At 35.2% G+C, this 14207-nt stretch overlaps 1 protein-coding gene across 1 annotated transcript in view; it reads right to left on the bottom strand.

Moving 5' to 3' along the window:
* Window positions 1–14207, bottom strand: part of Sntg1 (syntrophin gamma 1) — a 333558-nt gene that overhangs the window by 162159 nt on the left and 157192 nt on the right. The window contains exon 11 of the mRNA XM_042687069.1: window positions 3819–3857. Coding sequence (XP_042543003.1) covers window positions 3819–3857 — 39 coding nt within the window. The remainder of the gene's footprint in view (window positions 1–3818; window positions 3858–14207) is intronic.

Raw genomic sequence — 14207 nt, 5'->3', positions numbered from 1 at the left:
CTCACACCTGTAATTCTAGCTTCTTGGGAGGCTGTTATCTGAGAATTATGATTCAAAGCTAGCCTAGGAAGGAAAGTCCTTTAAACACTTATCTTTAATTAATGAGATACAGAGCTGTGGTCCAAAGAGTAGCACTCTAGCCTTGAGTAAAAAAGCTAGTGAAGAGTGCCCAGTTCTATAGTTTAGACCCTCGTATTGATATACAAAAAGAAAAGAAAACATATTTAATATACTTGTCTATTTTATTTAATTATTTCTTTACATGATCTTATCCAAAAGATTAACAGCATAATCAATAGAAAGTCTTGCTCACAAATGTTTAGGGCTGTTTTGTTTGTGTACCTCTACATTTAAAATAGAACAAATGGTCAGGTGTATCAATATGCCAATAGCAGTACAGTGGCCCATGATCAACTACTCAACAGGGAGAGGAAATGAAGTATAGATGTGCATAGTCATATTGTTGCATATAAGTTACATATAGTTATATATTGTTACATATAGTTAGAGTATCCAGAAAGATTTAATGCATACTATATAATCCTATTACATAAAGTTCTGAAAGATAAAACTCTCTGTAGTGACAGAAAGCAGTCTGAGAATGGAGATAAGGAAAGAAAAAGTCCTCTATGTGCCACTATCTCATGGTATACATCTAGCTACTCAGGAGGATCAATGTAAGAAGCCTGTAGGATTGAAAGTGTGCTGTTACCCCCATGTCCAAAGAAATTAGCAAAAAGTAGGACTGAAGGCATGTCTGTTATTGCTATAAGGAACTTCTTACAGATTTGAATTTCAGCATTTTGTGTGTGTTAGTGCTGAAGTTCGAATTCAAGGCCTGGGCAATTTCCCTTAGCAGCTTTGCTCAAGGCTGGCACTTGGCCACTTGAACCACAGATCCACTTTTGGCCTTTTGGTAGTTAATTGGAGATTCAAGTCTCACAGACTTTCATACCAGGCTGGCTTTGAAAAATAATAATCAGATATCAGCCCCATGAGCTACAATTACAAACATGATCCATCCCTGGCTGGTTTGGAATTTAGCTTTTAAGTCTTAGGTTAACCTGAAACATATTTGTACCCATAATATCTTATCTCTTTTATATTATTGTCCTTAACTTTATATAAACCACATCATGTTTCTTCATATATGCTTAGTGTGAATAAGCATATATAAATATTTAAGAAATATACAAGAATGTAAGATATATAAAACTGTAAGAAATACATAAGAATATATAAGCAATATATAATATAATGATAAAGGTACATTTCCTTATGCTTGAAGAACTGATTCTGACCATTTTGCTAGATATTCATTGATTTCATTACTTTAACTTTGGAGGTCATTACTCACTTTTCCTCTGATGCCATTCCAGAAGTGGAATTTTATAGTTTCCTTTACTTTTTTTTTTTTTGTCAAACACATGCAGAGACAAGTCAAATTATACTTGTGTGTCTTCCAACCTTGTATCTAGATTCTTTTTTGTTTAATATGCTGGTCCAGGGCTTGAACTCAGGGCTTGAACACTCATCCTGGGCTTTTGTGCTCAAGGCTAGTACTCTATAATTTGTGACACAGCTTTTTTTCTGGCTTTTAGGTGATTAATTGGAGATAAGGGTCTCATGGACCTTTCCTACCTGGCTTTGAACCAAGTGAGATCTCAGCATATTAAGTAAGTAGGATAACAGGCATGAACCTCAGTGTTCACCTAGATTCATTCTTTTCTTTTCTTTTCTTTCTTTCTTTTTTTTTTTTTGGTCAGTTGTGGGGCTTGAACTCTGGGCCTAGGTGCTGTCTCTCAGCTCTTCAGCTCAAGGATCACGGGATCACATTCTACCACTTGAGCCACAGTATCACTTCTGTTTTTCTGGTGGTTAATTGAAGATAAGATTCTCACGGACTTTCCTCCCTGGGCTGGCTTTGAACCATGATCCTCAGATCTCAGCCTCCTGAGTAGCTAGGATTACAGGCATGAGCCACCTGTGCGAGCCACCAGCACCCGGTTTAGATTAATTCTTAAACAAATAGTGATCATTTTCATTATTTTTCAAGAATTCACAAATCCATAAATTTCTATATTTATATATCTGATTATAAATGAGCTGTACCTACAGATACCTGTTACAACTTCCCTCCCAGAGCTGATGCTTTTTCTATTTGGATTTTCTCTTTAATGGAATTTCTCCTATACTGTAGCCTCTATGAAATCTTTAAAGTGTAGTTTTCTGGGTGTTTTCTGCAACCCACCCTAACTAGAGTCCCCTGGGATAAAATGAGAGGCTTCTTCATACAGTAATGAGCTGAGAGCCTGTGCCACTGAAAACAAGGGTATCAAGTACAATTGTAGAAGAAGTAGAATGTGAGACAACCTAGAATGTGAAACAACCTATCTTATCAATCTCTGCATCTATTTAAAACATTAATTAGGTACTAGGATGAAGGCTCCACATTAGGAAAGATGCCCAGGGATTAAATGATGCACATTTAATTCCCCAAAGTTGAGCCTTCTCATGAGCATTGCAACTACACAGGGCTTTGTGTTAGAAATACTATTAATGACACAGTTTGTACATAACATACGCCATATTCCAAAGAACATGTGGAAAATTTAGAAATAGTAACAAAATTATGGCATGTGTTGAGAATTTACAATTTTATATAAATTTATAATTTAATAAACTTTTAAATATAATTGTCATTAAACAATTGTTTAAGATAAGGAATTAGAAATTTAAATTGAAAAGTAATTTGGCAAATTTGAGGACATTTAAAGTTTTTAACTATTGAACTTGATTGGAATTTATATACCATTCATAAATACCTACCTTATTTCATGTGATCTTTCACTCAGATTCACATTTATCTACTGACATAAGATGAGATCTTGCGTAGAGAGCTTCCCAGGTGTCCTTACAGATTTAAATTTTGCTTAACAGTTGCAAATCCAAGTTGATGTTAAACATAGTAAGTTTATAAATCTGATCCATCATAATTATTTTTCATCTTATACACTAATGTAGACTCATTTGAAATACTGCCAGCAAATTGTGAAAAACATTCCTTGATCTTTGAGGTCAGTTTACAATGTACCTTCCAAAAGTGATGATATGCTAAAGCCATCTTACTGAAACAGTAAAAATCCTCAACAAGGAAACAATAGTCTCTTGTTATGTGCTGGTTTAAGGTTCTAAGGAGAAACCATTGAGGAAAACCTACACATGCTCAGTATAAATAGAATCGATGCTGTGAATGCTGTGTATTCTCTATTAGTCATTTCCATAATGTTGCCCAACAACTGCTAAAAATATGTCACTAGTCAATTTATCTCAAATTTCCACTTTATAACTTCAATCATAAAAACCACTCTCACCTTGCTTTGGGGGTACCAATTGCTTTTGAGGAGACAGATTTTTAAAAAAGTAATGGTAGGGAAACACTCAGAATATCAAGTAAGGACTGAAACGTAAGTGACGATGATAGGAAGCTGAGAGTTTCTCCCTAATTGAGCTGTGTAATGGACGTGTGGAAATATCTTGATTTTTAAATTTCTTTACATGTTTTGTAACTGTATATGGTCCCAAACACATGTAATAAGATGGGTTTAACTATACAAATAAATGTAATTTATTTTACTGTCATTACAGATATTTATTAGATGTCCTCAAATGAATCTATAAATTAATATGTTCTCTTGAAGATAACAAATATCAACAATTAATTCTTCATTAAAATTAAATGGCACGGAAATTATGTTCAGTTAAAGATACTACTGAAGCAATATGTGATTCAGATGGCAAGTGTTACTTGATCTTACCTGCTGGTTTACAGGAAAGTTTCTGTTGATTTTTTTAATCTGCAATGATAAAGAAGTGAGAATAAGGCCCAGATTCTTATGAGATCTATTTAATGTGTTAATACATGCCACTTTAACCTATTGATATCATTCATTGCACAACACACACCAATTTTAATTGTCCCTCATAATTATACCAAATGTTATGTATAAACATTTGGAAAAAAGATTTCCATGTTTTCAATTTATAGGTGATCAAAGCCAACGTTTACATGGAAGTTAAATGCTTATCAGCCTAAACATAGAGAGCAACTTCATGATGTTTTTACTTCAAAATCTTATGATTTCAAAGGCTCATGATTTCCCCAGATTCAAGAGAACAGAGTAAATGAATTAACGAATCACTAAACAAATAGAAGATATATTTTCAAATACTTTCAGCTAGGATACTAAATTCAGAGTAACATTTACTTTAAAACAATTCAATGAATGACATTTCACAAGAATTTATAATGAAGCTTAGGAGGAAGCATCTTCTCTGCTGTTCACATGGAAACACACTTTACAAATCAAATGAAAATACACACCATGTTCCCATAAATGGCCCTTATATGACAGAGTGTCTGTTGAACATTGCTCTTACTGATTAAAACTAATCATTAGTTTTCAGTGAGTTTCTAGAGAAACTTAAAAATGCTAACCCTACATAATATAAAAACACCAGATTATACCCAAATTATTTTCAATGATAAACTGATGGTTGTTTTTGTTCTCTTTGTGTGTGGGAAGGGGGGGAAGTGCAATGAAGGCATGAGCCCAGGCCTTCTTCTTACCAGGCTTTCTTGTTCATGGCTGAAACTCTACACTTGAGCCACACATCAGCCCATATTTTACTGTTTGTTGGAGATGAAGTCAAGCAGACTTTTCTGCCCTCGTTGATTTGATCAGATCTTAGCATCCTGATTATCTAGGATTACAGATATAATTCATGAGAACTTGGCCCTATTTTTTTCCTTTGTCAGATTCCCTTTTGTCTTCATGATAAATGAGAATATAATTTAAAGTATAAACACACAAAGTAAATTTGAAAACACACCTATTTTATTTGAAGAAGGTTATCTTTTTTACACTGATAAAATAATTCCAACTATTTTTTTTCTTTGTTGCTGTGTTGGGGATTGTGCTGAGAATTCCTAAGATTCCTGGTTTCTAAAGTTAACCTGAGTACTTTGGAAATGTATATAAAAGGAGCTGATGGCCAACATCATGTATTAATAAGCAAAAAAAATCATATTGAAAATCCAAATGCTAGGGCTCATGCCTGTAATCCTAAATACTCAGGAGGCAGAGATTTAAGTATTCTGGTTTGTAGATAGTCCTGGCAAGAAAATCTGTGAGAGTCTTCCCTCCAATTAACAACCAAAAAATTGTGAGTGAAGCTGTGGCTCAAGTGACAAACCAGTAGCATTGAGTGAAGAAGTTCTGGGACAGAGCCCCAGACCCAAGAATCATACACACACACACACACACACACACACACACACACACACACACACACACAAGCACACACACATGTATGACCCAGCAATCCCACTCCTAGGAACTTACCCAAATAACAGCAAACAAGGCCACACTGAAGCTACCAACACAACCATGTTTATTGCAGTGTTAATTGCCATAGCAAAGATATAGAATCAACCCAGATGCCACTCAGTAGAGGAATGGATCAAGAATATGTGGTATGTGGGGCTGGGAAGGTGGCTCAGTGGTAGAATGCTTGCCTTGCATGCATGAGGCCCTGGGTTGGATTCCTCAGCACCACATAAGCAGAAAAATCTGGAAGTGGTGCTGTGGCTCAAGTGGTAGAGCACTATCCTTGAACTGAAAAGCTGAGAGATAGTGCCCAGGCCCAAGAGTTCAGGCATGACAAAAAAAAAAAAATATATGTGGTATGTATACACAATGGAATTCTATACTTCCATCAGAAAAAATGGCATTGCCCCATTCCTAAGGAAATGGAAAGACTTGGAAAAAATTTATGAACTCCGTTCTTCCACTTTATTTTATTATCATCAACTAACTTGTTCAAGAGGTTTCATTTTGATGTCCACATAAACATACCATGCACCTTGATCAGACAAAGCTCTTATTTATTTATTTTTTGTGCCAGTCTTGGGGTTTGACCTCAGAGCATGGGTGCTATCCCTAAGCTTGAGCCATGGCTCCACTTCAAGCTTTTTTGGTAGTTAAGTGGAGATCAGAGTCTCATGAAGATTCTTGCCTGGTATGGCTTTCAATTGTGATCCTCAGGTCTCAGCCTTCTGAGTAGCTAGGATTACAGGCATGAGCCACTAGTGTCTGGCTCTGAGTTCCTAATGTAGAAAATGCTAATGGCAAATTTTCTGAAAAGTACTTATTTGTCATCAGAACAACTAATATCAATAAAGCAGATTCTACTTAAGATCAAACAAAAAATCTATTAGTTCCCTTGTAATTTTATTTTTAAAATAAATTATTGCTCTTATGATGGTGATAGTGTTAAGTTAGTTACATAAACTATGAAATAATCAATAATATATGTTTAGCAACAAAATTCATTTTTAAAATAGTTTAAAAATTGTTACTGTTGGAAACAGAGCTATTTCTAAATAATGTAAATCCTAAATTCTCTGTATTATTCAAAGAAAAAAAGTAATAATTTTTCATTATTTTTCATGTTAAGCTTCTGAGAAGCCAACACAGTCTGCATGAGTTACAGTTTGAGTTCCAAGTAACTGAGAAAGACAAGTGATGTTGAGCAAAAGACAGTGTGGGAACATACATACTCCTAGATGGAAGAAGGCAGGACTTTAGTCCATACCATAAAGCAAGATGTTTAGAAACTTGTTGCTATGCTATTAATCCTCAGAATATACGAGCAGAAAATTACCTAGACTGAAATTCTGTACAAAAATTCCACAATGACAGCAAATGATAGAACCTACAAGCACATCAGCTGCAGTGAGGTAAGCAAAGCCCTGTACAACTATAGTCCTAAACAGAAGCTGTGTTCCTAAATTATGTATTCATATCTGGCTAATTTCATCACTGTGAGAGATTACTTCTCAGTGCAGTTCCAGGTCTTGATTATGCCTCTCTTCTATTCTTAGTTTACTATCTACAGTTATAGTAATTATCTTGACATTTCCATGGTCTGTTTAATGTAAATTATTTGAGGCCAGATCTTGAGATCCTCCTTAAATTTTGTTTTTTTTTTTTTTTTTTGGTGTGTGGCACACCCTTCCTCAATCCTATTCACATGATGCAAATGTGCACATGTCAAAGGATAATGCAAACATTTTGTACTTTTGGAGGGATGTTTCCTCAAATGTGAAGCCTTCCTTTGAAGGAACATTCCATATCAATTCTCTACCTACAATATAAACATAAATTAATTATATGTTGAACATACTGACTACAAAGTGATTCAAATTAAGAATGGAGTATTTGATGAATGTCTACATGAAGTGCAAAAAGACACACTTGTTTGCTAACTCAGGAAGTTCACCTAACTTAAGTATATATGTATATGAAGTATCCCAGAGTCTATATTTATAAGTAAAAAATAAAATACTGAAATCAGTTGGGAGGGAGGTGCAAGATATCCTAGGCTGGTGAATAATCTATTTTTAAGCAGTCCTATAGATTTAGGAGTTCTTGAAAATATTTGTAATATTGAAAATATTTCTTTCAAAGACAATCAGCCATCTGGCTTGTTTAAATTACAGACCCTTTTGCAAACTTGAGGCCATTCCCATAACTTCTGAGCAGAGAAACATGTGCCCCATCTTGCTTTCAGTTCCAGAATACAGGAACTTTGAAATTTGATGGAGACTTCCAGTTAAGAAGAAATGGATACCATGCTATCTGAAACAAATTCTCTGTTTTCTGCTTGTGTGTGGTAATGCAATGTACTCCGAACATTCCCTTAGAGAAGATGGCTACAGCAGAGAGGAGCTGAGAATGAGAGCCACATTTCTACAGCTAGAGAGCCTTCAGTGCCTGGAACTTTCCTTTTGAATTTCTTTACAAACATATGAATTGGTTTAGTGGCTCTTTTTTATTGGGAAAGATATCTCAAGATGCTACAACCTTCAGAAAAGAAAGAAAATCTAAGTGATGTTAATGTCTAATTTTGTAAATGAAATGTTTATACACAAGGTATACATTTTAAAAAGTAACTCAATTTTTAAATTGTTATTTTTAAAGCAAATATAAAAACAATTAACAATGTCTTTATTTTTTTCCTGAAGACTAGTGCTCTACCCCTTGAGCCACATTTCCAGTTCTAGTTTTTTGCTTCCTTTGGTGTTTAATTAGAGAAAAGAGTCTCACAGACTTTCCTACCTGGCTGGCTTAGAACTGAAATCCTCAGATCACAGATACTTAAGTTAGATAGGATTACAGGCATGAGCCATTGGTGTCAGACTCAACATATTTTTTTAATACTGACATATAGCCTAATGCATTAGATTACTTTTTTGCCATTTCAGGTTCGGCTTTTTTTTTTTTTGGTCGGTTGTGAGGCCTGAACTCTGGGCCTGGGTGCTGTCCCTCAGCTCTCCAACTCAAGGCTAGTGCTCTACCACTTGAGCCACAGCACCACTTCTGGTTTATTCTGCTTATGTGGTGCTGAGGAATAGAACCCAGGGCCTCATGCATACAAGGCAACCACTCTACTACCGAGACACCTTCTCAGCCCTGGAACCTCATTTTTAATTCAGATCCTTACACTTGGCTCTGCACATAATCTCCCACTTAAGCTTCAAACCCAGCCTTTACTTTTTGCCTTAGTTATTTGCCAGACAGGGTTTATTACTTTATTTTTAACCTGGAGCTGGCCTGAGACTGTAATCTCCTAGTTACATCTTCTTATATAGCTGAATTATCATGAATTTTGTTTGTTGAGATGGGGGGGGGGGTCTTACTAACTTTGCATTATACATACTGTATTAATTTCTTTTTTTTCTAGATTGGATTAGAACATTTTCTTCCAAATCAGAAGTTGTAGAACCTTAGGTAAAGTAGAAAAATATACTTTCATATAAACATTATATATTACAAACTCAAACACAGCCACACATTCTTACACACATACTTAGAGCATTTTGTGGCATTTTTTTATTGCCAATGATCTGTGGAGATTTACGGCAATTCCATGGTCAATTTGGATGTGCAATATCTTGTTAAGGAATGAACTGAGTAATTTCACTTCAAAATTAAAAAGTAGTTATCTGAACAAAAAAATTCAGCAAAACAAGTGAAGTGAACAAAGGGAAATCAATGAAATCTTAATTTACACTGTTCTCACATGGTGAAAAAGGAAGACAATGAATGATTCTTTATATTACCTAGGCAGGAAGGTAGCAGAATGAAAATGTAATCTGGTATTCCATTCTAGCTTGCCTTTTTCTGATTCATTTTTCTCCTGATTATTTATCATTATCTAATGTGATATATTTTTATTATTCTTTTATAAGTTGTCTGGTCCTACTTCATTATCAATTAGTGAATTCAAAGATTTCTGTCTGTTTCATCAGACACATCACCACTAGCATCTGGGGCAATGTATAGCTCTCAATAGGTACATGATAAATACAGCTCAAGCAAATTAAAAGACAGAAAACAGCTCTGTCAGAACCAAAGCTAATGCTTGAATTTAGACTCTAACTTTGACTTAAAATTCATTGAGAAAAAAATAAGCTAAAATCTTGAGTTTTAATTTCTTTGTAATTCTGATGGATTCAAAATTAAGAACATAAAGCATACCAAAAAAATCTGAAGAAATGCTTTAGAAATTAAAAGTAATTCTCATTTCACAGGAAGTGTTATTTCTGACCTGAAACCAAATATGGGGAGAGACAAAGAGACTTGGGCTCTATCAACTTGATATTTTAGATCAGACCTGAAGGACTGGGTGAAAAATATAGCTCATAGATGGTGGGTGTTAGAGAAAACACCAGATAGGAGGTCATAGATGGGGAAATGTTAGAGCCTATCCAAATGGTCCCAGAATTCTACATCAGAAGTGATTTCAAACAACAGAAAAGTAATAACTATGGGAAATAACTGCACACTAAACTTTTCCATACTTTTGGTATTGGTGAGTCAGCATCTAGAAATACTATAGGACACTAAGCTCTGTGAGACATATGCTAGAGTTATGGGTAGAGCCATAGTGCATCAGGTGAAAGGTAGACATTCAAATCAGGTGAAGAGAGCTTCAAAGAAGAGTCACAAGGGTAATGCTGAAAGACATAATCTCTGCAAGTATTGAGAAAAAAAAGATGTAAAATTTTTTTTAACACCAAATGACTAAATTTAAAATTAGAACTGACTAAGACACTAACAATTGTCAATATTCCAATACTGGTAGAAATGGCAAATTCACTGCAATAGCACATGATTCCTGCTTTAAAAGAAACATTCTTCTGAAACACAGGAATAGGGATCAATCAGTAAACTATTACATATACTTTCTCATTTTTATTTCCTAACATCTGCTTTCCCTGACTATTGTTAATGACCTATATCCATCCAGTTATAGAGGAAATTTTAAAATCTATAATTTGTCACATAATGCAACTGGACACTACAAATGAATGTGCACATTCTTATAATTTCATGTGCTCTTGATAAAATGTAGATGATTACAGATGACGTTTCAGATTTGCTCTTATATTGTGCACTTGCTTCTTATAGGCTAGTATTTTATAGATGAAATTCCTAAATCAATCAATATAGATCACCATATTAACAGAATGAATGGGGAAAACACATATCTCAATTGAAGTAGAAAAATGCTTTTGACAAGATTCAAACCATTTCATAAAACTACTCAAGAAAGTAGGAATAGAACGGCACTTTCCAAATATAATAGAAGTCATGTACAAGAAATTCACAGTGAAAATTGTTTACAATGGTAGACAAATGAAAGCTTTCCCACATCTTCAGAAACAAGGCAGGAATGCTAAATTTCCCCACTGTTATTCCATACAGTCTTAGCAAAACTAAATAGGCAAGAAAAAGGATAAAAAAACAATGAAATTGGAAAGAAAAAAAATGAAATTAGCACTGCTAACAGATGGGGTAATTTGTATATGTAGATACTTCTAAAACAACTGTCACCCAAAACAAGTGTTAAAAGTAATAAATTTCAACTAGTAGCTAAATATAAATTGCAATTCTGTGATTGAGCAACAAGCATTCTGAAAAGGATACTGTTTTTTTTCAATTATGTGTATGTGTGTGGTGTGTGTGTGTGTGTGTGTGTGTGTGTGTGTATCCAAAAAGAAAATCTACTGTGGAGACACATGCATGCAGAGGTAGGAAATTCAGACTTAGAATGATCTGGGAAAAGTTTTAGCAAGGCTCTATCTATGAAACAAAACTCAAAACCAAATGACAGTATCTGTGGTCAATTTGATAGAGCCATAGCCTATCAGACATGATGCTCTCAGTTCAACCCCAGTACCAAAATTTATTTTTATTTTTTATTTTTATTGTTAAAGTGATGTATAGAGGGGTTACAATTACACATATAAGGTAGTGAGTACATTTCTTATCAAACTTGTTACCCACTCCCTCATTTTTCTCCCACTTTCCCTCCCCCAAGTTGTACAGTTCCTTTCCAACATATTGTCTGGAGAAAATCTCCACATTGAATGTTCGCCACAGTAAAGCAGCTAAAAAGCAAGGAAAGGAAATAGTACTAAATGCAAAGAAACAAACTAAGGCTATTGAGGACTTTTGGATGAAAATATGCATGAATCTGTATAAGATGTCCTGATTTAGAGATATATTCTAGAAATGAACAATCTATTTGGTGTAGACAGAAAGAACTGGTTTGAATTTGAAGGTGGTTCATACCATTCCACCACCAGCCCTGTGCACTGGAGCACTGGGTGTATGCACATATAGGATGAAGAAGTGAAAACATTACTCCACCCACAAACATCCATGCTTTAAACCCAAGGCACCAGTGACGAATGGGCACCCAACATTACTATCAAAGAAATATGAACTTTGGGTTTGTGGTCTTTCATTGTCAGGATTCTGTGTGTGGAGAAAGGCTGGAGTAGGTCTGGGCCTGCATATTGTCACTGAGATTACCCACAGCTATAGGGAAATTGCTTGATTTGTCAATGCCACAATGTATTCCATTTTTTGTTTTCAGGCATGTTTCATAAGCATGTGTACTTGGTCTCAATTTAAATAAGAATGTTGTGCATATTATATCTAAAATCAGGATTAACAGAGTTCTCAGAAAGTTTCAACTAGAAAAATACCTTACTTGTGTCAGTATCTTTATTGTATGGCGAATTGTTCTCAGCTTGTGGATGGGGTAGCTACAAGATTGCACAATTTAATCTGACATCACTGTAGAGCCAAGCTCAATGCCTCAGGCATGGGGTACAAAACAAACAAAACCAATCTAAACAATACATTTCTTCAAAGAAGGTTCATAGAAATGGGAAATATAACTATAACATATGGTCAAAATTATTTTTTGGTGGTACTCAACAAATAATTCTAGGTCTTTGGGATAAATATGATATAAGAAGCTACAGAAAAAGTAGAAGAGAAATTGTCTGCAGGGTTTCAAAAAAAAACAAAAATTGTTTTTATCTGTTAGTATAAGAACATAGTTTTAAGCTGAGTCTGTGGTAGTACATGCTTTAATCCTAGCTATTCAGGTGGCTGATATTGGAAAAATCTTAGTTTGAAATTGGAAAATCTTAGTTTGAAGCTTTAATCCTAGCTATTCAGGAGGTTGATATTGGAAAATCTTAGTTTGAAGCCATTCCACGAGTCTGAGACCATCTGCAATTAACTAGCAAGAAGCTAGAAGTGGCGCTCTGACTCAAGGCCTGAATTCAAGTGGCAGCATCAAATAGAAAATAATAATAATAATAAATTTACTCTTCAAATTTGTTTTTCAGTATCATTAAAAAAGAAATGTAATGATTTGATGTGAAAACTCAAGGTAAACCTTCAGGTATGACATATGGCCACCTTTACCGCTTCTTCAGACAACATCCGCTTTGAAGCTCCATTTTTGAATGAAATATGTCTACAATATAATGAGCCGAGCAACTGCAAAAACAGTGATATTTGCTTAAGTCTTTTATCCACCCACTTAGCAGACTTCAGCTATATCTCTGTATAATTTTATGTCCTATGATGAGCATGTAGAAGTAAAAGCCCCCACTTCCTTAGAAATGGAGTATGACACAAAGTCAGATATGATAAAAGATATTTGAGGGAGAATGTTCAGTCCCAAGGAAGCAAGGATAAAAGCTAAAAGGAAGCAAGGCAGGCTATCACAAGCACACCAGGCAGTGAGATGCCTGAGTCATTGAGCTGTTCTCAGCAGCCTGAGTGCATGATTATGTCTCACTGTGATGTGTCTACAAATTCATACCATAGCTGTTTCTCCAATCAAGATAATTCAGCTGGTAAGTAAGAGTGAGCATTTTATTAGCTGGCTGCTTCTTGCTACTGGTCTTGGTCTAGATGGACACATCCTGTCCATATCCCATTAGGTTATCTTGAGACTAGAGCATCTGATAGATACGGTAGATCTGCTCCTGTCACTGTGAAATAATGAAGACCAGGATCTGCTCCTGTCACCGTGAAATAATGAAGACCAGGCAGAAGTGCAGCCCAAAGCACGGAAAGGTAATGGGGTGAGGATGGCAGGGAGAGGCAAACAGGGCCAGCTGATTCATGCGCATATCATTATGAACAATAACTCTGGGTTAATTTATTATGATTACATCATGAAGTTAACATCGATGATATGTTTGGTTGCGATAAATGAAAGATGGTTGATTATTTGCAACATCAAAACTTACTTTTTTTTTAAAAGAAACTGACTTCTGTTGTATAATTTTCTAGGAGACAAACGAGGCTCTTTTATTGGCATCTTTTCAGATGCAATTTACTAAAATAAGCTCTCATTATATAAAAAAGTAAAAAATAGGATGGCCAAAAGTCTGCATACATTATAGTAAGCCAACTCGACCTTGATCCTATTTTTATTTAGGCAACTGTCTCCATAGCTGTTGAATTTCATTTGCTGCAACCCATTTTTAGTTGACATCTACATGTCTGACACTCACACTGTGATGTACAAGAAAAAATCCTCACAGAGAAGAACACAAGAGCACTAAAAGTACATCTAAGAACTCAGATGTGTCAGCCGCTATAAAGACCAAGAAAAGGTCTCCTGAAGTGACACCCATGCCTGTCACAAGCACACTCCACAACCTCTGATCACAGCCCTTAGCTCATTTACAGAAAAATCTCCTTTCTGCAAGGCTTTATTCTATCCTGACTTTCAGTTCACCTACAAGCTTTGTTGAGTCT

This window comes from Dipodomys spectabilis, unplaced genomic scaffold (assembly GCF_019054845.1).
Source record: "Dipodomys spectabilis isolate Male_0828 unplaced genomic scaffold, ASM1905484v1 ptg000099l, whole genome shotgun sequence".
NCBI classification, from domain to species: Eukaryota; Metazoa; Chordata; class Mammalia; order Rodentia; family Heteromyidae; genus Dipodomys; species Dipodomys spectabilis.
This window is presented reverse-complemented; position numbering and strand designations above follow the sequence as displayed.